This window comes from Chanodichthys erythropterus, chromosome 14 (genome assembly GCF_024489055.1).
Source record: "Chanodichthys erythropterus isolate Z2021 chromosome 14, ASM2448905v1, whole genome shotgun sequence".
Taxonomy (NCBI): domain Eukaryota; kingdom Metazoa; phylum Chordata; class Actinopteri; order Cypriniformes; family Xenocyprididae; genus Chanodichthys; species Chanodichthys erythropterus.
Genome location: NC_090234.1, coordinates 37,843,333 through 37,870,375, shown reverse-complemented (window position 1 = coordinate 37,870,375; position 27,043 = coordinate 37,843,333). Strand labels below are relative to the sequence as shown.

The following is a 27,043-nucleotide window of genomic DNA, read 5'->3' as shown; positions in this document are numbered from 1 at the left end:
TTATATTTTAAAATGTAATTTATTCATATGATGTCAAAGCTGAATTTTCAGCATCATTACTGCAGTCTTCAGTGTCACATGATCCTTCAGAAATCATTTTAATATGATGACTTGCTGCTCAAGAAACATTTCTTATTATTATCAATGTTTAAAATAGATGTGCTGCTTGATATTTTTGTATAAACCATGATACAAAAAAAAAATTCATTCAGGATTAGAAAAAGATTTATTAAACAATATGAATTCTGACAAATTTAAAAGAACAGCATGTATTTGAAATTGAAATCATTATAAATGTCTTCATTGTCACTTTAGATCAAATGTGTTGTTGAATTAAAGTATTTTAGCAAAAAATTTTACTGACCACAAACATTTAAATGGTAGTAATAATAATATTACTGTTATTTTTTTTTTTTTATATTTACTATTAATAATGTTCATATTACAAATTGGTTATACTATATTAATAATCAGGTAGATAATATAATATAATATAATATAATATAATATAATATAATATAATATAATATAATATAATATAATATAATATAATATAATATAATATAATATAATATAATATAATATAATATAATAACATTAATTGTAAAATTCTATTATTTGGCTTCTCTTTTATATGAGTTTCCATCTGTTGGGCTCATTGTCTGATGTAAAGCAGTAGATGGTATGGATTCACTTAAGAACCTTTTAGCAAATTTGCATTTTTACATAACCAACCTTTTTTAGAAATTCATCCCGTCCTCAAACTCATCTCATATGGGCTCTAACGAACAAAATATGAGTAAAAATAGTACAGTACAGTGAAATACAAACACACAAACATGCATATAAAGCACACGCTGCCCCCTCCCGCTCTCATGCTGGCTGCTCCACATCTGGTAGTGGTTTGCAGCAGTGAGGTATCCTGGACAGAGAAACCTGATCCCCCCCCAGGCTGAGGCCTAATCCCGGCCCAGGAGTCTGTGTGACTGACAGAGGCTGTGTTTTCTCAAGCCGACCTCTGGAGCTGCTCTGTTTCCTTTATCCTGTCACTGGTCAGAAACTCAACCCCCACCGACCCGCCTTAACCCATCGAACCCCCTCCTCCATCGGCTCGCCATGTAAGCGCTCTCTTCATTCGCCCCTTTCCTCTATCCAGGCCCCTTCTGAAACAGACACTTTCTAAATAAAGACTCTTTGAGCAAATGGCTATCATCCCAAGGGCTACATTGCCATACCATGATATATATCAAAATACCATATAACTATCTGATACCATCGTTGTACTATGGTACTGTGAGAGTACTATTTTGTTGTTAGTTTTTATTTTGGTCCCACTTTATATTAGGTGTCCTTAACCACTATTAACATTTAAATTAATAATTTGATGCAATGCACTTATTGTGTACATGCATGTTTTTAGATCATACTTATGTATATAATTATAATTGCCTGCATGTAATTACATCTGTAATTAACCCTATAACTACACTGTTGACCCATCTTTTACCTTTTAACCCTCCCTTAAACCGACCCATACCACCAAACCTGTCCCTAACCTTACCCGTATCCCACTTTCATTTTTATAGTAAATTCTAGTAAATCCCCTACTGATTTATTTAATTCAATGCTACAAAACAGCCAGACGCGTGTTACAGCAGGCTATTCATCCATTAACATTAGTGCTGCAGACAGCTCTTTACGTTAACCTAAAACCAAATGCCAGTACGTGTGTCCTTGTGCTTATTCTGGTTATTCTTAGTTTTATGCTTGTCTGTCTGGACATTGACAATGTGCTAACAAGTTGGTTGCTGAAAATAGTATGGAGTGTTCAGAGATGCCACATAGCATTCTGGGGTGTCTAGAATGCTGGGACGGGTGGCGTTCATTACAGATGGACCAGAAGAGAAGGAAGAAATGTGAAAACAGGAGGCAGCAATATTCCCCTGCTTGGTGAAGCTTATTAATTTAGTGGAAATTTCCTTTCCTTTTTATTTGAACCTAAAGCCTTATATCGTAAATAACATTCTATTGATATAGCAAAAAAATTTTAGTCCTTCTAGATTAGAAGAAGAAGTGTCTAGACAATCAGCACAATTACCAGCATTGCACAAAATTTACTGCAATAATATTACAGTTAAAAAATACTGGTTACTATACAGTGTATATGGTATATATCACCGCCTTCTAATGGACATTTTGCCATCTTGAGCAAATTATTATGGATTCTAAAAACACCAGGAGTCTGATTTATATATATATATATTACATAGTTAGTGCTCAAGAAACATTTCTTTTTACATTTTTACAGTTGTTATATTTTGTATTATATTTTGACATTTTTAAAAGAAATAGTTTCAAATAAAGAAAAAAGTATTCACTTCATGAAAATGAAGTGTTCAATGAAAAATATAAATAGGCTATTTCAAGCAAAATTAAATAAAAAATGATATTTTTTATCACAAATGTTGGCACGGCAAGTGCAAATTATTCTGGCAGAAAAAAATCCTTATTGTTGATATATATATATATATATATATATATATATATATATATATATATATATATATATATATATATATATATATATATATATATATATATATATATATATATATATATATATATATATATATATTATATATAATGTTGCTAAACTTTGTGTAAATATGTGCTTACCATTCACACACTCTATACCATGCGTACTTGATCAGTGTAATGAAATAAACAATTGGACTCTCATTAGCCACCCTCTATATATAAATAAAATAAAAAAATGTCTATTAAATATATCTTTACTTTATAGGCATACTTTATTTGTTTTATTTTATACTTTATTTGCTGCAAAATATTTAAAAAATGACAATGAGAATAATTCTTTACTGAAAACCTTCTCTGGAAGTAGTTTTATGGATATTTGGATGTTTTTTTTTCTAAAAGGATACAAAATAGTTTTTAGCAATTTAATGTAAAGGCATTTACAGTAAATATCTCAGGCTGCTGTTAAACGGTTGTACATAGATGGATGGGAACATGCTTAAGGAAATGATATGCAGATGTGGTTACAGATAGTAAAACGAGGCGTTGTAAGCTCTATATATGGTATATTTGCATGGGGAGAAGACGGGTGGGGATACATGTACACACAATCTTCTGCTGACTAGGATTTCAAAAGAAAATGTTCTGGCAGACATGTGTTTTTACAAACATGCTTTTTGTGCATACGTAAAATTTTAGGATGAAATCTACATAAAGTTTAATACATGAAGCCCCAGGTCTTTTGTGAAAAAATATCTGGTTTTCTTTACCATGAGTAACATGTTTGTAACATGAGACAATGCTATTTTGTCAAGTGGCTTTTCTCCAGTATATTTTTAAAACTAATTGCATGCCAAGCAACACAAGTCACCCAGCCATTGTTAATATGATATTCTAATACTGATCTAGCTTTACTGCAGTGTGCAGCAAGTGACTCATGCCGGCCGTTGAGTGAATGCACAGAGCTAACATAACTTTCAACACACTCAAATATATTTTTTGTATGATTGTTTTGACCAAGTAATACAGCACTGTTACCCCACACAGTTTTTCGTCAAATAAAGTTACCTGTATGAGTATTAATTCAGCACTCATGTCTATTTCATTAGAATGAGAAAAAATAATGTGAAATGAAGTGATTAAACGTTCAACATAACTTTAATTACATAAACAACAAAAGAAAGGAGCGGTAGCAGCCGGCTGTGGCATAAAAGTGATAAAAACAGCAACGTAAAATGTCCCATGCAAAATGCCCTGCTTCATACCACAGTAATAAATCTTTAATACACTAGCTCATCCATGAACATGATTTCTGCCTAAGTCCCGTTGCATTGCTTTCCATTGGCTGTGCAGGTGAAGACTCCCATGATAGGGTCATTCATTAAAAATATTTAAAATAATGATGTGCATGAATAAGTCAATTATAATAATATTCCATAAAAAAATAAGAATTGTCAAGTCAATTTTGATTTCATGGTGACTTTAACTGCTAGTAATAATAGTGAGGTAACTAACAATTCACATATCATGTTTTAGATTATATTTTATATGTAAAAATACAAGCGCAAGTGACCAGTGAGAGAGAAAAAATCAAGAAAAAGAGAGGACGAGAACGCAAACAGTAGAGCATTCCTGTTGCATTTTGTCAGGTTTTGTGTCAAGCAGGATGAATAATTGCAGTGGCTGGGAGGGTAACATCAGAGGGCGAGGAAGGTGAGTGGGGTGTGGAGAGACAGAGCAGAGGTCTCGCTCGCAGTGCACAGCAAGAATGTGGAACAAAATGCAGCCCTTCTCTCCTGAGGATGGGGTCGCTGCTGCGTTCACACTGGCTTACAGGCGAACATGTGAGGCTCTTTCCATCCCCCCTCAGTTAAACTCGCTCCCTCATACTGTCTATCTCCTCCACACACCCGTTTCTTTGCCTCACTGACATCAAAGCAGCGCTGGAACCCATTAAAGCAGACAGACTTGCTGAAAAATAAACCATCACTGACTGACTGGTGCAGGGGTGCAAAATAACTGGCCGCTCTGTGTCCTGACTACAGGCCTATAGCGGGTACACAGGCTGTGATCCAGCAAGAGGCACAAAGAAAACACTGCAGATCCTACAGCAGGACACTGAACATGCTTGCTGTCTCATGTTTTAATGCAGAAGACAGAAATCTGGCATTCACAAGTTTGTGTGAGAATCTCTGTGCCAGCAAAATACATTGTACAAGTGGCAAACTGAGAAGCTGCGGTTGCTATTCTACAACCTAAATCAAACCGCACAGTAACTTCAGAACTGTTTTCTCAGACAAAAAGATTTGACTGAGAAATGACTAGACATATAAACATACTATTATAAATACATTTAGCATGGCAAGCTGAACTGCTGTCATGTGCTGTTGAGGTTTGTGTGAGAGATCATATTTGAGACAGGCCTAAGTTAGTTGTGCCCCCTGGTGGAGTGCAGCACTTTTCCATGAGGTTCATCCACGTGATTAGAGGCGATACAAGCATACTAAACGTTAGCCTTACGACAACAAGTGCATTCATGTCGTGTCACAATGATTGTATTTACAAGCTGAGCACAACCATGAAGTCGTAATTACCAGTGGGAGATTTACCAGGCATGACTTGATGGTACAATTTTAGTTTGCCATTTTCTGTACAGTTGATTAAGATTCATCGAGCTGGTTTATTTGTATTAGTTTGGTTACTAATACGATAAAGACAAAATGCTGAAAAGTATCAGTCAAACACCTAATACTCTTCATCCTATAATTTTGTTAAATTAGCACTATAGTCCAGTGAGTCCATTTCATTCCAAAGAAAATCACTTGAGCACATATTATACTCTAAAAAATGGTGCTATATAGTACTAAAAGTGGTTCTTTGGCTCGTAATCATAGGGGAACCACTTTAAATGCTGTATAGCACCAAATCTTGGTGCTTCAGTGGTTCTTTGGGATGACTGAGGTGCTATATAGCACCGCTACTGTATAGAGTACCCCAGGGATGACGTGTTTTTTTAGGCCAACCCGAAAGTTAGTGGCGCACGGGTTCCCTCGATCAAAAGCTTATGCGTTTTTCCCATAGACTCTTGGAAAATCGCAAAAAATAAGCTCTGTGTTTAACAAAGGGTTATGACATTTACACATTTTGTCTGTCAAGATAATCTTTACGCGTTAACACAACATTTATACATTTTGAAGCCTAAATAAAGGCGTCAGATTATAAAAAGCTAACAGAAGGCTATAAACGGACTACAGCACACCATGGTCGCGGATCAACGTCGTCACCACCAAGCTTCCTCAAACTTTAATTACAAAACAACTTTATTTATAAACATGCTCGCTGATTATGATCTGCGCTGTGTATGAATACACTTTTTCATGAGAAATGCTGTCCAAATGTCCCGTTTGTCATGTTGACATCTAAAGTCCCCGCCAAAGGAAGTAGTCCCTTTTAGCAACTTGTTAACAACCGCCGTTTTTAAGACACAGTAAAAGTTTAAAAAAAATCAAAAGTGGGTTATAACTGGTGTGTTTTATGTCATAGATCAAAACGTGAAAATATTTAGAGGCTTTGTTAACCACAGACCTTATTTCAGGCAATTTAGCAAAAACCCATTCAAAAAACACATTGACTTCGGGGCGATGGAACCGGAAGTCCTAAAATGCTAACTCGCTTCCGGGTTTTGACTACAAAAACACGTCATCCCTGAGGTATTCTATACAGAGCCAGCTAAGCCTCTGTATGGTTCTTCAGTGGTTCTTTGGGATGACTGAGGTGCTATATATCACTTGCCTGGCAAGGCCAGACTGATATATCTTCTACAAGATATATCAGTCTGGTCAGTCCGCCCTCTGTCGCGATTCGAGTCAACTCCAAACCGTACCATGCAATCAGATTCCTTTATTTCAGTGACGCAAACAGCGTCACTCTAGTCTGGCGAAAGTCCCTTCAATATCAACAAAGATTGCGCACGGGAGACCCGAGAGTTTGTTCTATTCAGCCGCAAATTCAGTTTTAAATGACTTTTCGCTGTTGACTCTCTTGTCGCTTTGCTATCGTCATATCCGCCCTTCTCTGATTGGTTTACTCCGCTTCCTGTTTGTTCAGATTTGCTCCGCCCTAGAAATCGAATTGATTCAATGGCCGACCAGACTCATCTGCTGGTACAGTGGTGAGGCTGGATTTTCCAGGCAAATATATCACTGCTACTATAGAGAATCTGTTAAGCCCCTAGTATGGTTCTTCAGCAGTTCTTCAGTGGTTCTTTGCGGTGATTAAGGTGCTATATAGCACCACTGCCATACAAAGAACCTGTTAAGCCCCTTTAAAGGTTCTTTATGAGCCAAAGAACCACTGTTGGTGCTGTTTAGCATCATTTTTGTTGAAGAAGTAAAATGCGATATGACACAAAATGCAATATGGTACTGTAGTAGAGCACCTTTAAAGATGCTACATAGCACCTAAAGTGGTTCCCCAATGATTACGAGCCAAGAACCACTTTTAGAAGAAGCACTTACTTAACTTACTTAACACGTAATTACATTTCCAAAATTGTAAGTAACCCCCCAGGATGCAGCATGACTTCCATTTTACAGAACACAGGCTGCAACAATTTGTCATCTTTCTAATTGTATTTAGATGTCCAAATATTTATATATCTGTTTGCAGAGGAAGTCGCCACAAGTACTACTGAAGAAACTACTTCTAACATGGAACAGCCTGACTCTAGTCATAAGGTATGACCTCAAGCAATCCTGCTTGGATCTCACAACATCTCACTATATCTGCTGCGAGTCAGAGAGACACATTTATAATCTAGTATGAAATATTTCACAGTGAGAAAGAAAGAATTAACCATGAACTACAGTTCAATGCACTCCACCTCAATATAGCAGTCAGATTAATCCCTTTGAATGAAAGCCAGTTCTGTTCCCAGATTAATGACATTTCCATTACACAGACAAAGCCAGCATTCTTGTCTTCTCAATTAATATTATTATACTTCTGTGCAGAGCACAGCATGTGCTGATCATTAGTTTGTTGTTATTAATCAAGCTACATGTAAGGTGCAATCTATTGATTTTGTCTTCTTTGAGAATTCAAGGACACTTCTAAGTGCTTTTTTGGCACCAGAGAAGTTTTCCACCCCTGTGGTCCTTAACATTGTGCAGAGCGATGGCAAAAACACAAAAACTTAGCGCCATCAGACGTTCTCTTTAACTTTTGATCTTTACTGCATCTTCTGGCCAGAAAGCCTTGATGATCTATGAGCCTGAAAACATCTAGAAATTTTTCAGGATAATTGGTTTTGTGAAAATCACAAAATATTTGTGGTGTTTTTTTTTATAGCCGTTTAAGGTCAGTCAACTTGCAGAGAAAACTAATACTAAGAATAAGCAGCATCCATTAGGTTCCTACAATAAAACAGTCCGGAAGACACAGGTGAGGCTTTTTACACCTGTATTTTGCTGAATATCAAATCAATGCTGACCTCTGAGGAATTTCAGGATAATATTTTATGAAAAATCACAAATAAATGGTGAGATGCTGCTTTCTGTAGGTGTTTAAGGTCAACACTCCTGCAGAGACTAATGAAGAGGAGGAAGAAGAAGAAGAAGAAGAAGAGGAAGAAGAACTGGGAGGGGGAGAAGAAGAAGAAGAAGAGGAAGAAGAGGTGGATGAGAATGAGGAGGATTTTTTAGGCTCTGACAATAAACTTGTTAATAATGCGCAGGTGAGTCTCATTTCATATCATCATGTCCTTCCAAACATGTATGACTTTATCTCATTTAAAGAGAACCTATTATGCTTTCTTCCTTTTATTCTTTTTTTACTTTCTTTATTGTGTAATGTTGCTGTTTGAGTATGAAAAAAGTCTGCAAAACACAAAGTCTACTCCAAAGGGAGTTATTCTCTATATCAGTAGGCACTGCTTCTGAACTCCCTAAAATGCCTGATTGTAGCCTTGAGTTTTCTTCCAGGAATGTACACGTCACAGTATACCTCATTTAAATAATTCCCGCCCATGATGTGTGCAAAAAAAAAAGGAGGCGAGGCCTGGTTGAGTTGCATTAGTGTGTTGAAACTTGCAGTTTATTGTAAGGGCCTTGATATTTCCGAAACACACTCAAAGCAGTTGATCAATCACAACACACTGGTCCAGCTGATCACATTGTGCTTTTTGGAGGAAACAGAGCGTTTCTGACAGATTGAGAAAAGAGGGGCTGCCTGCAACAATGTAAAATAAATGTTTTTTGAACATTCAAGCATGAAAACCTATTCTAGCAGATCCCAAAAAACAAAATCAAGATTTTAAAAAATGGCGTAATATGGCCTCTTTAAAATTCCCTCTGCATTACACTTCCAACTATCTACAAAACAATGCAACAGTAAGATCAGCATCCTGAAGCAATAAGTCACTGGAATACTATTATAAACAGGAACTATCACTACTATCACTTGTGTGAATCTTTTCTGTAGGTGTTTAGGATGAAAGTCCACACACGACAGAATAATGCAGAAGATGATCAGGATGATTTAGACTGTCAGATAATTCAAGAAAAGGTGAGTCTTCCTCTTTTAGCACATTATGTGATTTGTTACAAACAAATGACTGGTTTTGTGGAAATCACAATAAAATATGAGAGATGCTGTTTTCTGTAGGTGTTTAAGGCCAGATCACGTGCAAAACGGACTACTGCCAAGAGGAAGGATGATTGTTTAGATGCTGACTGTGAAATAATTCAGGAGGCAGAGGTGAGTTAGAAAGTTATTATTAGATTGGTGACCTTCAACCTCTGCAGCTAGAAAGTCTTAATAATCTGCGAAGTCTAAACTATCTTTAGAGTAGTTGACCTAAATACTTGAGAATTAAGTGGAGATAACAAACTCAAAATAAGTAAAGTGCTGTTTTCTATAGGTGTCTAAGGGCAGATCAAGTGTAAAGCAGAAGGATTTTTTAGACGCTGACAATGACATAATTCAGGAGGCACAGGTGAGTCTTTCTCTTCCACCTGTTCTTGTTTAGTACAGTATTATGAGATTGGTCACCTTCAATCTCTGCAGCCAGGATGTCTTAATAATCTGTGAAGCCTAAACCATCTTCAGACCAGCGGACCTAAGAGTGACAATTTTAGATGGAATAACAAACTCAAAATATGTGATATATTGTTTTCTGTAGGTGTTTAAGGCCAGATCCCGTGCAAAGCAGAGTAATGCCAAGAGAAAGGAGGACTGTGTAGATGCTGACAGTGAAATAATCCAGGAGACACAGGTAAATCTTCCTATTTTACTTATACAGGTGCTGGTCATATAATTAGAATATCGTGAAAAAGTTCATTTCTTTTATTGTAAATTATTTAAAAAAATGAAACTTTCATATATTCTAGATTCCCCACATGTAAAGTAAAACATTTCAGTACAGTACAGCTCATGAAAGTCCAAAATCCAGTATCTCAAAATATTAGAATATTTCCTAAGATCAATCAAAAAATGGATTTTCAAAGCAGAAAAGTTCCAAGTTCTTTAAAGTATGTTCATTTGTACACTCAATACTTGGTCGGCAGCACATATTACAGCAAATGACTTGCTCCTAGCACAAATTACAGCATCAGTGAAGTGTGGCATGGAAGTGATCAGCCTGTGGCACTGCTGCGGCACTGTTGAGCCTTCAGATCATCTGTATATTGTTGGATCGACTGTTTCTCATCTTTCTCTTGAAAATATCCCGTAGATTCAGGGGTCAGGCATGTTGGCTGGCCAATAAAGCACAGTAATATCATGGTCAGCAAACCACTTGGAAGTGGTTTTTGCACTGTGGGTAGGTGCTAAAGTCCTGCTGGAAAAGGAAATCAGCATCTCCATAAAGCTTGTCAGCAGATGGAAGCATAAAGTGCTCCAAAATCTCCTGGAAGATGGCTGCATTGACTTTGCACTTGATAAAACACAATGGACCAACACCAGCAGATGTCACGGCCCCCCAAATCATTACTAACTTCAGAAACTTCCCACTAGACTTCAAGCAGCTTGGATTCTGTGCCTCTCCAGTCTTCCTTAAGACTCTGGGACCATGATTTCAACATGAAATGCAAAATTTACTTTTATCTGAAAAGAGGACTTTCGACCACTGTTCACTGTCCAGTTCTTTTTCTCCTTAGCCCAGGTAAGATGCTTCTGACGTTGTTTCTGTTTCAGAAGTGGCTTGGTAGTCCTTTTCCTGAAGATGTCTGAGTGTGGTGACTCTTGATGCGCTGACTCCGGCTTCATTTGACTCATTGTGAAGCTCTCCCAAGTGTTTGAATCGGCTTTATTTGACAGTATTCTCAATCTTGCGGTCATCCCTGTTGCTTGTGCACCTTTGCCTACCCAATTTCTTCCTTTTAGTCAACTTTGCATTTAATATGCTTTGATACATCACTCTGTAAACAGCCACCACATTCAGTAATGACCATCTGTGACTTACTCTCTTTGTGGAGGGTGTCAGTGATTGTCTCCTGGACCAGTGCCAAGTCAGCAGTCTTCCCCATTAGTGTGGTTTCAAAGAACAAGAGATACCTGGAATTTATACTGTAGGGATGGTCGTTTAATGAAACTCAAATGTAAATATTCTAATATTCTAATATTTTGAGATACTGGATTTTGGACTTTCATTAGCTGTGAGCTCTAATCAACAAAAAAAAAAAAAAAAAAAAAAAAAAAAAAAACTTTTGAAATGTTTTACTTTACATGTAGGGAATCTAGTATAAATGAAAGTTTCATTTTCTAAAATAATTTACAATTAAAAAATGAAAAAACCTTTTCATGATATTCTAATTATATGACCAGCACCTGTATATCATGTAGTACACTATTATAAAACATAATGTCATCATAATCTATGAAGCCTAAACCAACTTGCTACCATTCAGCACTTGAACTATAGAGTTCCAAACGATTTTGAAGAATTTTAACTGATTTAGAAGAAATCACAATGAAATATACTATCATTCAACAGTTTGAATCAATATAATTTAATCATTTATTTGATCAAAAATACAGAAAAAATACTAATATTGTGATATATTATTACAATTTAAAATGTTTTTTTTTCAGAAATGTTTTTTTTTTTGTAAGAGCGATTAATGTTTTCTGTAGGTGATTAAGGTCAGATCCCGTGCAAAGCAGACTAAAGCCAAGAGGATGGAGGATTGTGTAGATGCTGACAGTGAAATAATTCAGGAAGCACAGGTAAATCTTCCTATTTTACTTATATATCATGTAGTACACTATTATAAAACTGATTAACTTAATGTCATTAAAATCTATGAAGCCTAAATCAACACTTGAACTATAGAGTTCCAACCGATTTGAAAGAATTTTAACTGATTTAGAAGAAATCACAATAAAATATACTATCATTCAACAGTTTGAGTCAATATAATTTAATCATTTATTTGATCAAAAATACAGAAAAAATAGTAATATTGTGATATATTATTACAATTTAAAATGTTTTTTTTTCAGGATCCTTTGATAAATTAAAAGTAATAAATTTTATTTTAACATTATAAATGTCTTTAGTGTCACTTTTGTTCAATTCATTGGATCCTTGCTAAATAAAAGAATTAATATATTTAAAAAATATATATATTAAAACAATTATTTGAACGGTAGTGTAAGAGCGATAATGTTTTCTGATTAAGATCAGATCACTTGCAAAACAGACTAAAGCCAGGAGGATGGAGGATTGTTTCAGCTCTGACAGTGAAATAATTCAGGAAGCCCAGGTAATTCTTCCTCTGGTATAACATGTAGCATGCGATTATAAGTTATCCATTAACACCTGTTTTAAGTCTTATCCCGTCTCTCTCAAGGTCTATTTACCTGAGGAGAGATTAGAGGAAATGAGCAGCTCCACAACTCACCAGCTCAACAAAACCGGTAACCTGAGTTACAGCTCAACACAGCAACATAAAGAGCAATGGTGCTGATCTGATATCCAAACTCTGCCCTATATTTTACAGTCTGAGTAGACTCTGTTTACCACCCAAAAGAACAGAGCAAGAACCATTCTTGCATTTACTTGCTTCAAATCCATTAAGTGTTTTGCATAAACGTCTCTGTATATTCACCGCAGTAACAGTAAATAGATGTGACTCTGCCCACAGGAGAAGAGGCCACTAGGGTGCAAAGAAACCGAAAAGTTAAGACAACTTTACAGCCGGAAACAGGGGTGACACGGGGGTCAAAGAAGACCAAAGGTGCTGCGCCTGCTATCAGTCCAAAATCAACACATTTCTCTCCCAGGGCACATTCACCAGAGTCTCTGTCTCCTGAAGGACAGACAGAAATCCAGACAGGATTACCGATGGAGGCAGAGTGAGTGTCAGTCACATGTCATGTTGTGCTCTTGTGTTTGTGTTTATAAATTCTGTATGTCCAGGACCAGTAAGCATGATTGACATGCTTGTGTATTTGAATGTAAACCCTCTATCCAAATAAGGGATTGCATTATGTTGCAAATGTTTATATTGTTGTGCTAAATTGTGACCCGGTCAGAGTGAAACGGTAACAAAATACTGGCAGTTAGAGTTAATAATTATAGTTTATCAGAGAGGGTTAGACGGCTTTTATAATAACAAATACGACCCAGTGCTTTTTCTAATTAATGGTCAATCAATCCCCTAAACGTCTTTTTAATTTCCCTGAACTCCTCCCTCTCGCTTTCCGTCGCTTCATCAGTTTTTACCTCTTCAATCATCAGCCCGCTTGCATTCCCGTTGTGTTTTGGACATACACAAAGCAGGTTGAGACATCAAGTCAGAGGTCAGACAGAGGTCAAACAGCCTGGCTCCAAGGTTTTAGGGACTCATTAATATCCTGTCTAATCACTGTTTGCATTCCTCTCTCGTCACTCCATCCATCCCGGTCTCTGGCGCTCTTTGATTGCAGCTCAGATTTCAGCCCGAACCCTTCCCAGGCCCTGTGAGCAGTGAGAAAGCCGAGAGGAGATTAGGGTATCGCTTCACATCTGAGCTCTTATCAGTAAATCTCTCTCACTCCCTACCTCACTCCGTCTGGGCTATATCTTAACCCCAACACCAGACTTCCGACTCTGTCCTCCAGTCGATTCCCAATTATATTTGATATCCTTTGTTGTTATTTTTGACAGCATGGGTCATTCAAAGAACACAGGTGGAAGAGAAGATGCGGAACAGAAAGTAAAGAAAAATAAAAAGCTTAATAAGCAAACAGTCAAATCAAAGGGGAAGACTGTTCAAATTCATAAAGACATTGAGACCCAGAATACCAGTGTCCCCGACGATACCACTTCTACCTCTAAGAAAGTGAGTCACATACTAGTCCATATGCTCTTATTTATTTTATACGCCTTATAATTGTTATAATGTGCACTCAATCTGCAGAAGAAAAAGAAAACAGAAAAACAGAAAATAGAAGAGGCTGAAGAAGAAAAGGAAGAGCCTAAAAAAGCCCAGAACTCAATAGTTAAAATTATAAAGAAGAAAAAGGGTCAACCAGCATTTGTTGTAGGTGAGTTTATGTTGAGATAATTAAAGACATCATGAAGTTTTACATTAATAGTTTAAAATAATTATAAATAAACTGATTTTATGTACACTTTTATACACTCTAAAAAATGCTGGGTTAAAAACAACCCAAGTTGGGTTGAAAATGGACAAACCCAGCAATTGGGTTGTTTTAACCCCGCGGTAGGGTTAAATGTTTGCCCAACCTGCTGGGTAGTTGTATTTAACTCAACTATTGTTTAAAAATTACTGTATTGCTTAATTAAAAATAACCCAAAGTATGTTGGAAATGAACATTTATTAATGTTCAATGAATAATTATTAAACAATAAACATTTATTAAATTGCTTATTAATACATTTCTATTAATAAACTATTAAACTATTAAATTTATATTAATAAAATATGAAAGCTTATTAATAAACATTCACCTTTTGTCTATTATTGTTGTCTCTAATTGCATCTGGTTTTTAATTTCCCAAATATTTTGGGTTCATGTTAAGCTAGCCATATAGCAATTTTTAAACAATAGTTGGTTTAAATAAAACTACCCAGCAGGTTGGGCAAACATTTAACCCAACTGCTGGGTTTGTCCATTTTCAACCCAACTTGGGTTGTTTTTAACCCAGCATTTTTTAGAGTGTGTGTATACTATGTTTTTTTTTATATAATTGATTCAGCAAGGATACATTAAATTGAAAGCAAAGACATTTATAATGTTAAAACATTTATTTAAAAAAAAAATCTTAATTTCAAATAAATGTTCCATTCATTATAGATGGAAAAATATTAAGCAGCACAACTGTTTCGATAATAATAATAATAAATATTAAAGCACCAAATCAGAATATTAGATTGATTTTTGAAGGATCATGTGACACTGAAGACTGAAGTAATGATGCTGAAAATCAAGTTTTGCCATCACAGGAATATATATATATATATATATATATATATATATATATATAACAGAAAACAGTTATTTTAAATTGTAATACTATTTCACAATATTTCTATTTTTACTGCATTTGTTATTAAAACGGCAGCCTTGGTGAGCATAAGAGGCTTCTTTCAAAAACCTTTAAACAATTTTACAGACCCCAAACTTTTGAACAGTAGTGAATATTTTATGTTTGTTAGAGGCAGCTCATCAGGTTTTAAGACAGCAATCATGTTTTCTTCAACAGAAAACATTTCATTAACTGAAAAAATTAAGAACATGTCAAAGAAAATCTAATTTTAATGCATTTGTTTCAGGAAAACCTCGGCCACAGGAAGCTGAATGGATGGCAAATCCACTGGATGAGCCTGAGAGACAGATGACCATTCAGAGAGAGGTGACAACTCACGACACAGAGGATGACCAACTACAAAACACTGCGAACACACAAGAACAAAACTATATTGACTCTGGGGATGACATGGATGCTGATACAGACTCAGAGAGTACAGACACACATGAAGCACATGAGGACTCTCCCAGATCAGCTTACAGCACTCACAGATCGCAGCACTCACTCATTACAGCACGTTCAGATGCCAGCATTCACAAACTCTCACAGAACTCCATCAGAGCCACCTCAATGGGGGTGGCAGCCCACTGCGGCCCGTGCAGCCCAGCACCCCTGTCTCTCATCCACCTGCCTCCTCAGTCAGAACACCCTCCTGCCTCAGACCCCACTAAATCTGAGACAGGCAGTGATGTGAGTATTTCTCATTCAACAGCTAGATATCTATACCAGGGGTAGCCAACCCTGCTCCTGGAGGGCTACCTTCCTGCAGGCTTCAGTTCCAACCCTGCTCAGACACAATTGGCTGTTGTTTTCAAGTAATCCTGAGCACTTTAATTAGGTGGTTCAGGTGTGTCTGATTACAGTTGGAGATAAACTCTGCAGGATGGTAGCCCTCCAGGAGAGGGACTGGCTAGCCCTCATCTATACAATTGTATACACTCGGATAATATATCAGACTGTTAGTGCATTAGTGAGGATTTTACAGTGACTGACTGCAGTAACAGTAGTTGGCGACAAGTGACAGACTTTATAAATGAGTCAACAAATCTTTCATTCATCAGTTTGTTCAAGCATACTGATTTATTCAGGAATGAAATAAGTGAGTCATTGAATAGTTTACTTAACCGTTTCGGTAATAAACACAGGAACAAAATACCACCGTTGCACAGTGTTGCGACTCTGATTTTACTTCATTTTGAACTATTTGCATTGATAGAGCAAACTTAGACATTAAAAGTAACTGCAAATACCGTGTCTTGAACGAAATTTACTCAATATAGAGTGCCTAATAGTGCTCGCCCACTTTTTCAGCAGCTTTGGTTCTGGAAATAATTTTCCCATTACGTCTTTTGCAAAGCTTCATGGCAGTGGGTGGGTGCTAAAGAGCTCTTTTCACATTATTTGCTTGTCGCACAATTTGTTTTCTCTGATTGGTGGATATTTCTTTACAGAATCATGGGTAATTTTTTTTTCTTTTTCACTAGAAATTTTGCTGTTGAACTTGTTTTTTATAATTAAGTTGAAATAAGGAAGGCTGATGGCTTCATCAGAAGCATATATCATTGATTAACAACCTTGTAGCTTGGCCTAAAAAGGTTGTCTTTAAAAGTTATAAAAAACAGTTCCTGTATGCAGAAAATTAATGAGAAATTTAACTCTAGAACCTTTTTCATTGAACAATTTATAAGTAATATCACATTGGCAGTTGTGCTGTTCATCTGAATATCAGCACTCTTGTTCATGCGTGATATTGCTTAAGTACTTATAAATAATGGTAAATCATGTTATTGTGATATTCATAACCCTATCATTGATTTGACTATTAGGTTAAAAGCAGCGAGGTGTCCACTAACCAAACAGACAAAAAAGCTGCAGCGCTGGCTGAAAAGGCCGAGCGCCGTCGTCTGGAGGTGGAGAAAAAACGGAGGGAGAGAGAGGAGGAAAAGAAGAGACAGCAAGAAAAAGAGGCGACAGAAGAGAGGATGAGGATGGAACTGGAAGAAGAACAGAGGAAGAGAGCCGAGGAAGCGAGGTACAATGCGTCACTGCTTTTTGGAAACAAATACTGTAACGAAAAACTATATCCTGCAGACACTGGAAAGGAAATATCACTGTGATATATGCAGGTTACGGAAGATTAGAGAAGAAGATGAAAGACGAAGAAGACAAGAGGAGGAGATGGAGAGGCAGAGAAGAGAGCAAGCAGAGAAGGACAGAGAAAGAAGACGACAGGAGGAGAAGAGGAGGCTGCTGGAACGGCTTCAGAGAGAAAGACAGGAAGAGGAGAAACGGCAGGCTGGTAAATATCCGTGCAGTAATGGTCTCTGATTGGTTGGGGTCCTTAAGAGTGAAATCTCTTTGAGAGTGACACTACTGTGAAAACTTACTACAAGATCTGAATCAAGATAATGACTATGTTTCAAATCCTAGCAAGCTGCTATTCCCTACATAAACAGCTGCCTTCTAAGAGCTGATTCACACAGAACGTGATTTTGATTTAAAAAATGCAAGACACAGGGCAGTGAAATAAAATAAATGCATTTTTAGAAATCATTTGATGCAAATATGAGGCTTTTAATATTTTTTACATGTATCTGTAGTTTGTGTTGGAATGCACTTGTGGTGAACTATGATCCATGTTCTTTGTTTTGTCATGTTAAAATAAAGGGGAAAAAAGATGTGTTGTGTGAGATGCTGCAAAAGATGCAAAGCGCAACAATCAAACGTGTACTATCAGTAGTTTACATAAAAAAAGAGAAACAAGAAAAGCTGTGACGTTAAATAAACGAGATGCGGTGAAATGTGAAAAAAAAAAGGATTTTTGGAATGCAAGTTGCAAAGACCTCGCATTTTTTCATTCCACTGCCTTGCATTTCACAAATTTCACAAACTTTTTCACTCAAGGTTTAAAAACATGTTTTTTTTAAAGTTGAACTTCGTATAACTTGAGCGGCGTCTGTGTTTTCAGAAAGTCGTCTCATGACCGAGACGCTGCAAAAGACGTGTGGAATGCAAAAACATGTTCTGTGTGAACTGCCTCTGTATTCTCGCCATCACAGAAACAAACAAGGGGAACACTCTACAGACAGCCTCTCATTGTCATATAAACAGACTCAAAATTGATTTTGAATAAAGTTTGACATTAGCATGTTGCTAAGCTACCAAGTCAATGCTCAACCTGAAAATACGACTTACTTTTTTTAAAATCAATGTTTTTAAAAACTGAATGATTACCTTTTATCAACATATTACCTTGTGCATGATTTGGATTTGTTGAATTGTGCATTCTGGGCCTGCCAACCTTTACAAAAAAGTTTATTCAAGTGTGCTATTAGTATACTTAATTTAAAGCTGCAGTCCGCCATTTTTCCTCTTTGTCGCCATCTCTGTTTGAAACCTGCAATTGCAGTCATATGCAGAACAGTTATCTGTACGTGCGTTGTGCGTCGGCACAGCTCGTCAGCGCGGATGAATCTAATGCTTGCTGTCAGACACTGCACCGATGTGGATACTGAACTTCAGAATCACCCGATTCTACGTCTTGAAAGTATGACCAAAATAAGAATTTTCATTGGAAAATATCATCTGAACAAGTAAGTAACATGTCTGCCACTTTTGTTCTGACCAACTGAAGAAAAAAACATTAGGCCTACAATAAATCGCGCTGCCAATGGCCAATGATGATTAAATCAGTAGCGGTAAACACCTTTTTTTTTTTTTTTTTGTTCAAAATGTTCCCTTTTTAGAAACTTTCCTACATTCAAACGTTGATATAAAAAAGGCATGTTTTTTTTTTTTTTTTTTACAGAAACTCCAGTCTTTCATTTGATTTACATGTTCAGAAATTCATACAACAGAATATTCTGGGGGCCATGAAAGTTTTGTGAAAATGATCAAAAATGCTGGAGTTGGCTGGGAAAGATTTAAAGTATAGTTGAACGTATTTTTCAATTATAAAAATGAATACCTAAATATGAACATAGTGTTCTTTAAAGTGCAAAAATTATATATAAATAGTAAACTATAAGTACAATTTAAAGTTCACTTAAAGAGAACAACGTAAAACAAGTATACTTGTATATTTAAAACAAGTATTTAACTAGTAAACTATCAGTATACCAAAGTTCACTTGTAGTATAGTTGCAGTACGAATGAAAAACATAGCTGTAAACTAGTTGTGTACTTTACTACTGTTATCTTAGAGTATACTTAAAAGTATACTTTAATACACTAAAAAGTGGGCCGGTTTAGTTCCAAGTAGAATTGAAATAATACACTTATAAGTATACTACTAGTACAGTGATAGTTTACTTACTACCAGGGCTAGACATTAAAGGATTAGTTCACTTTCAAATGAAAATTAGCCCAAGCTTTACTCACCCTCAAGCCATCCTAGGTGTATATGACCTTCTTCTTTGTGATGAAAACAATTGGAGAAATATTAATAAATATCCTGATGCATCCAGGCTTTATAATGGCAGTGAATGGGAGTCAGTATGAGCTGAAGAAAGTGCTTCCATCCACATCCATGATCCATCATAAACATGTACTTCACATGGCTCCGGGGGTTAATAAAGGTCTTCTGAAGTGAAGTGATGAGTTTGTGTAGAAAAATATCCATATTTAAACAATTTATTAAGTCAAATATCGAGCTTTCGCCAGTCATTAGAAAAAAGAAAGTCATATACACCTAGGACGGCTTGAGGGTGAGTAAAGCTTGGGCTAATTTTCATTTGAAAGTGAACTAATCCTTAAACATTTTTGCTCACAGTGGATTTCCAAAGTTAGTACCCTCTCAGCATTTTCACTGGCCACAATTTGGACATCGATACCATGGGGAAAAACTGCCATATAGAGTTTTTTTTTTAGTATTAGGTCATAATTTGGCCGCATGGTATGTAAGAGGATTAGGGCCAAGCAATAATAAAAAAATAAAACCATCTCGAGATTAAAGTTGTTGAATTTCGAGAAAAAAATCATTAAATTTCGAGAAAAAGTCTAAATAAAATGTTGAGAATAAACTTGTTAAATTACATTTTATCTCAACTTTTTTTTCTCGAAATTTAACGACTTTTTTTCATAATTTAACAAATTTGTTCTCATCATTTTTTTCTCGTAATTTAATTACTTTATTCTCAACATTTTATTTCCACTTTTTTCTCGAAATTTAATGACTTTTTTCTCGTAATTTAACGAGTTTATTCTCAACATTTTATTTCAACATTTTTCTCGAAATTTAACAAGTTTTTTCTTGAAATTGAACAACTTTAATCTCGAGATGGTTTTATTTTTTTATTATTGCTTGCCCTAATCCTCTTCCGTAGCATGGTATATTAGGCTTCTGTCAAAGCCACGGTCACACTAATGTGACGAAATGCTGAATTTTTCTCACAAGCTTGCGCTTCCGGTCTGATGCATTGGCATTCATTTGAATGGAAGTCAATGGAACGAAAAGTGCAGTGTGTCCGCACCTTAAGACCTGACTCACGGATCCGTTATACTGTTACACATTTGTTTTCTTTCTCAACTTTTTTTTATGTTCACTTCCTTGCCACGACTGGCATTTTGACATTATTTCATGTGTATTTGACTGTTTAAGTGCAATAAGCAGTGAAAACAAACTCAATTTAGTACTGAGAGGCGGCTTTATGCGTGCACACTTTGGGTGAGAGCACAAAATATGTGGGAATGACTAAAATTACACGCAATCCCACGGCAAAATTCAAGCCCTGTGAAAAAAAATTCAACCTGTCAAAGTGGCTAGTAGGAGTGACTGTGTTACACGCCACTGCTGAAATCCACCCGCATTTGGTGGGTTGGCAGTTGGTAATGTCAAGCCCTGCTTACTACATACTTAAAAATATACTTGAACTTTATATGTTTACTTAATAAAAATATTTTCTATTGTAAGTTTCATTTTCTGGAGTAAATCTTTTGCACATTGTTGTTGTGGTGTTAGGATGTTTTTGGTGATTGTCGGTGCGTTGATATTCGGTTCCCAGGATGTTCTAAGTGGTTTTTGCTACGAGGTTGTTGGGATGTTTTGGGTGGTTTGTTGAGCATTGACGTGCGTTTGCCAAGGTTTCTTGCACAGTTGTTAGCAAGTTGCTTTGCGGTTGCTGGACCCTAAAATAAAATGAACTTGAAGTACTTATTTTTGTAAGGGAATGCCCACTGCCTATTTAAGCAGCTCACTAGGTTTGGAACAGAGCCGCCTGCATGAGTTAACACACTACTGTTGATTTAATACATACAGAGCAACTGTTTCAAACGTGTGGCCATGGTCTGGATTTCAGTCTTGAGAAAAAGGATACTGACCACAGTACTACGGCCCTGTCCCAAAAATGGCACACTTGTGGTCTTGTGTCCTTCACTTGCACATGTCCATGAAGACCATACTGGTCATTTTTCATGATTCAAAAGGGTGCTCACAATGACTTTATGGACACTGTGCTGCACCCTTGATGCTAAACCTGCAGACTATTACCCAACAGTCTATGCAGCAAGTGTTCATTTGGTGGAGAACCACATATATCATTATACATCCTACTACATTAAAATGTAAATATCCCATAAGTATAATGCCTTATGAATAAGTGAACAAATGAATGAATGACTGTCCTCATTTTCAGCTGAATTGGAACGCCAGCGTTTGGAAGAGGAAGCTCGGAAGGAGGAGGAGCGCAGGAAGCTGTCAGAGATGGAGGAGGCTGAGAGACTGGAGTACCTGCGAAGACAGCAGGAGGAGGAGGAGGAGAGAAGGAAAGCTGCTGAGGAGAGGAGGAGGAAGGATGAGGAAGCAGCGATGCACGTTGAACAGGAGGCCAGACTGCAGGCTGAGCTGTTCGCCAGGTATGTCACCACCGCAACAAACATGTTCATTCAGATCTCCATCAATGTTTCATCAACTAAGGTTCTTACATGTGAGAACATTAAAGCTGCACTATGTTACTTTTGGCTTTCTAGTGGTTGAAACATACAACTACAAGTTACTTGTGGGGAAACATGGTTATTACATGAGTTGTGCTTTGTGTGAATGAATCTGATTGCTTGAGTTGAGGTGTGCCTTTTGACATGTTAAAAACGATTTAAAATGATTTAAAGTATTTAAAATCTGCTTACAATTTTACTTACAAAACACTAAAGCATAATATTGCTATTTTTCAAACTGCAGGAGCTTTATGTGAAGTATAGTGTATTTCTCTCGATAACAGGCAGAGGGCAGCACTGGAGCAGCACTTAAAGTTTCACAGGGGTCTTTTTGTGGAGTCAGAAGGGCTGGAGCAGACACAGGATATCTCTCGTCCCTGGATTTTCTCCTATTTCACCCTGTTGAAGCTGCTTGGCTTGGATGAGCCCACATCTGAGGACACTCTCAAAGATGTGCTGTGATTCCTTCTTTTGGGTTCATGCAGTAAAGTCCCACACCAGCGCTTAAAGCTGCATGAATGCTTGTTTCAATAGGTGTGAAAACATGTGAAAATCTGCTGGTTCACATCATCTCGCTTTATCTTATCAGCACTTTTGAATTGCGCCTGCTCAAACTGTATTTTTCTTCTTCTTTTTTTAAAGTATAGAAGTTTGACGTTCTACATAAATACAACAAACCTGAACATTAAACTAATCTGCAAAAAAAAAAGACCTCTGAAATCACCATTTCAGAGGTCATTTACATAGAAGACTTCAAAGTGGAATAATGGCACTTGGTGAAATCATGTTCACCATTTTGAGGCATTAACTTTCTGTAGGAGAGTCAAGCCCTGCAACAACAACATGTGATTAATTATGTGAGGATCCTGCATAAAGCAGTGGTTCTCCAACCAGGGGGTCCAGGGCCCACTAGGGGCCTTCATCAAACTTCCAAGGGGGCCTCAAGATGGCTTACAATGATTTAAGCAAAACCAATGATTAAATGATTAAACAATGATTAAAACAACCAAAAATCAAAATATTATTCTTTTAATTTACCCCCTCAACAACCTTTTTTCTTTTAAAGAACCAGAATTCACCTTGTCTTGGATACGGAAGAGGATTGGGGCAAGCAATAATTAAAAAAATAAAACCATCTCGAGATTAAAGTTGTTAAATTTCGAGAAAAAAATCATTAAATTTCAAGAAAAAAGTTTAGATAAAATGTTGGGAATAAAGTCATTAAATTACGAGAAAAAAGTCATTAAATTACGAGAACAAATTTGTTAAATTATTAGAATGTCGTTAAATTTCGAGAAAAAATTCGAGATAAAATGTTGAGAATAAACTTGTTAAATTACGAGAAAAAAATCTCATTAAATTTCGAGAAAAAAGTCGAGATAAAATGTTGAGAATAAACTCATTAAATTATGACTTTATTCTCAACATTTTATCTCGACTTTTTTCTCGAAATTTAACGAATTTGTTCTCGTAATTTAATGACTTTTTCCCTCGTAATTTAACGAGTTTATTCTCAACATTTTATCTTGACTTTTTTCTCGAAATTTAACGAATTTGTTCTCGTAATTTAATGACTTTTTCCCTCGTAATTTAACGAGTTTATTCTCAACATTTTATCTTGACTTTTTTCTCGAAATTTAACGAGTTTTTTTCTCGTAATTTAATTACTTTTTTCTCATAATTTAATGACTTTATTCTCAATTTTATCTCGACTTTTTTCTCGAAATTTAATGACATTTTTCTAGTAATTTAATGACTTTATTCTCAACATTTTATTTCGAATTTTTTCTTGAAATTTAACAAGTTTTTTCTCAAAATTGAACAACTTTAATCTCGAGATTATTTTATTTTATTTTATTTTATTTTATTTTATTTATTTTATTTTATTTTATTATTTTATTATTGCTTGGCCCTAATCCTCTTCCGTACTTGGAAAACCTATATATGAGGTATCATAATTTTATAAGTGATTTCTAGACCAGGAAAGTAAATTAATTATTATTATTATTATATACCATTTTTATAAAGAATATATATTTTTCTATACATGTTAGGATCTAAAATTCCTTCAAATATTGTTTTGGACAACAGGGGGAGCCTTGGAGTCAAAGAGGTTGAAAACCACTGGCATACAGTGAGCAGCGCCCTCTACTGGCCACAGCAGAAACTTTTGTCATAAACGAGATAAAAGATTTGTTCAGGTATATTCTCATATTTTATATGTAGTTAATGTGGCACTATAGTAGAGTATAAGTTTGAAAGATCACCGCATGGACCTCGAGTTACACAACGGCTCAAGGATTAAAAAGACAAACAGATATCAGAAAGTTCATGTTTTAATTGAATAATGATTAGTAGCCTGAACATGAAAAAGTCAAAGGACCTAGTCGAAAGACCATGGACAAACATCAACATGCAGAGGATTAGTCTTCATAAGGTAATGAAAATAGTAAAAATAGAAAACTGTATAAAGGAGTTGCAAAACAGCCAAATTTATATTTAACTTAACATCTGTGATTGTGTGGCAGATGATGATGGTGATAATTCTCTGCTGCGTCATGTATACAAATACACACATTAATAAATGCTTTCAGTATTTGGAGCAAGATGTGGAATTTTTTTTTTTTCTATAAAAATATAGAAAATAAAATTAGCCTTTAGATTATGTGAAGGAATAATCAACGGATTGATTATCGTTAGTTGCAGCCATAGACTGTAAAACAATGTAATTGTCTTACGTTGTACAATTATATTACAATTCATAACAATGTAAGACATTATTATGAATTATTATATTATTTAACTAGCCAATAAGACCAGTGGATGCAAAAAAATATGTATTGATTTGTAAGTTAGCAAACATAAGACCGTAAACAAAGTATATAGGCTACTTGCATGCTTTAAAATAAATAATTAATTATTTGATTTTATTTTGAGATAGAAAAATCAAAAGTCAAATGGAATTAGATTGACAATCACTATATAAATTTTGCCAAAATATACAATGTGTCTTTGCGTTCTTCTTTTAACCTGCTCAATGTTTCTTGTTCACAACTTCAAGTTTCTTTTTGTCTTTGGTGTCTTCAATTACAAAAAGCTAGAAAAAAGGCAAGAATAAATACAAATTTAAACAGAAATATGTACGTTCATCTGAATATTCATTCACCAACAAGATTTACACAGGCCGCTCTCCAATACTACCTGCTTGTCTGTGGAGGCAGGAAAAGCCACCTTAGCAGATGAGCACTTCAAAAAGAGGAGACTTCAATGAACAAAAGATACGAGTCAGTGCAAGAATGATTCGTTCACTTAAGATTCATTCAACACACAAATTCATTCATGAACCACTAATGTAGAGCAGTTCCTAATTATGATGCTGGCCTTAACAGACACCACTACATGCACACAAAGATGAGGAATATATATATACACATGTATATATAACTGTGAATGAAGATGATAATGGTAATATAGAAGCATACAGTACAGCTGCTCTAATGGACTTAGTGATGATATCAAGTGTTGTTTACATTTAAATGAGCCTCAACATTCTGTCAGTCCAGCAGCTCGAGTTGATATTTGAAATCAAAACAACTGTTTCTGAAGCCTTGAAGCTACAAGCTCTTCACATCTATACAATTTCAAACATTTCATCAAAGTTATTCTTGATTCATCTTTATGGAGCATCATCGCCCGAGACGATCCAGGGCTCTTCCCACACACCTGAGGGGATTCTTGGTGGAGGGCGTCTCTTCCAGTCCAGACCCCGGTGAGCTTTCACAGCAGGCAGCTGTAATCAGGTTGGATCACACTTACAGCTGCATCTCTGGGAAAGCTCAAAGACCCACAGGTTTGGAGGAGCGCTACCTGAAGAACGCTGCTGTCCTTCCTGACATCCGTCCAGCAGCCTCAGTGTCTTCAGTGGACGTGTGTCAGCAGGAAGAGCCGGTCTCCATCCACGGCTGCAGCATGCAGGACTACCAGGACATCTACAGCTCTGTGGTGGAGCCCATGATGAAGACACGCTGCGGTCGCCGCCGTCCCTACAGTCTGGAGCTGGGACTGAAGATCAAGCAGCGGCTGTGGGAGACACTCCAGCGCCCTTCGCTGGTGGAGACGGAGCAGCCTGATGGACGCGTCCTGATCACTGAGAGCTTCTCAACCAGCAGAAGCTTCGCTCCTCGAATCCACGTGGACATCAGTGAAGAGCCCCTGCCTGAGGAACCCCGAAGAAAGAAGCCCAGACACTGAGTCAACACAGCGTCACATGGAGCCGGAGGATCACACAGCAGGACCGACGCATGTAAATACTGTATATAGTCAGAGTAAGTTTATAGTTTTATAAGTTTCATTTTCTATAGTAAGTTTTATTTTCTATAATAAGTTTTATTATCTGGAGTAAGTTGTATTATCTGGAGTAAGTCTTTTGCACATTGCTGTCTGGTTGTTAGGATGTTTTTGGTGATTGTCGGAGTGTTGATATTCGGTTCCCAGGATGTTCTTAGTGTTTTTGCTACGAGGTTGATGGGATGTTTTGGGTGGTTTCCTGTGTGTCGACAAGGTTTTTTGCGCGGTTGTTAGTGTGTTTTTTTGCGGTTGCTGGACTCTTCTGAGAGGTTTTTCGTGCGTTGCTCTGTGGTTGTCAGGACGTTTTGAGTGGCTGGTTGATATGCGGTTAGGGTAGGTTAGGGTCCCTCACACGGTTTGCAGCTTGACGTGCTGTGAGGGCTTGTGTGCATCAGTGATGCTGAGAGCTACGCCACTGGTACTTCACAACTACTGGTAGGGTCACCCATAGTGGACAGGTCTCAGCGGAGATGCCAGACGAAGACAAACCACCTGATTCCGGACAAGAGCAGATTGACCTGATGTTCCTGGCAGAAGATCAGTCTTGTTAACAACAGCAACAGCAGAATTACATGAATGGAAGAAAAATTCCAACTTATTATGTGTGGAAGTCATCGATGGATCAATGGAAGCAACCGTTCAAAGAGAACAAGGTAACACAAATGAATGCAACACAAGACAATTAGCTTTAAA

The 27,043-nt window shown here is 36.5% G+C and overlaps 1 protein-coding gene across 1 annotated transcript in view; it reads left to right on the top strand.

Annotated features, from left to right (window-relative positions):
• Nucleotides 1-23,143, top strand: part of LOC137036251 (uncharacterized protein KIAA2012) — a 48,061-nt gene extending 24,918 nt beyond the window's left edge. The window contains exons 13-30 of the mRNA XM_067410286.1: nucleotides 7,204-7,271; nucleotides 7,885-7,977; nucleotides 8,096-8,269; nucleotides 9,016-9,099; nucleotides 9,199-9,291; nucleotides 9,455-9,529; nucleotides 9,716-9,808; nucleotides 11,668-11,760; nucleotides 12,216-12,299; nucleotides 12,387-12,453; nucleotides 12,681-12,891; nucleotides 13,685-13,859; nucleotides 13,938-14,064; nucleotides 15,318-15,763; nucleotides 16,900-17,105; nucleotides 17,200-17,372; nucleotides 21,706-21,925; nucleotides 22,288-23,143. Of these exons, the coding sequence (XP_067266387.1) occupies nucleotides 7,204-7,271; nucleotides 7,885-7,977; nucleotides 8,096-8,269; nucleotides 9,016-9,099; nucleotides 9,199-9,291; nucleotides 9,455-9,529; nucleotides 9,716-9,808; nucleotides 11,668-11,760; nucleotides 12,216-12,299; nucleotides 12,387-12,453; nucleotides 12,681-12,891; nucleotides 13,685-13,859; nucleotides 13,938-14,064; nucleotides 15,318-15,763; nucleotides 16,900-17,105; nucleotides 17,200-17,372; nucleotides 21,706-21,925; nucleotides 22,288-22,465 (2,660 nt within the window). The 3' untranslated portion in view covers nucleotides 22,466-23,143. The remainder of the gene's footprint in view (nucleotides 1-7,203; nucleotides 7,272-7,884; nucleotides 7,978-8,095; nucleotides 8,270-9,015; nucleotides 9,100-9,198; nucleotides 9,292-9,454; nucleotides 9,530-9,715; nucleotides 9,809-11,667; nucleotides 11,761-12,215; nucleotides 12,300-12,386; nucleotides 12,454-12,680; nucleotides 12,892-13,684; nucleotides 13,860-13,937; nucleotides 14,065-15,317; nucleotides 15,764-16,899; nucleotides 17,106-17,199; nucleotides 17,373-21,705; nucleotides 21,926-22,287) is intronic.
• The last annotated feature ends 3,900 nt before the right edge of the window (nucleotides 23,144-27,043 follow it).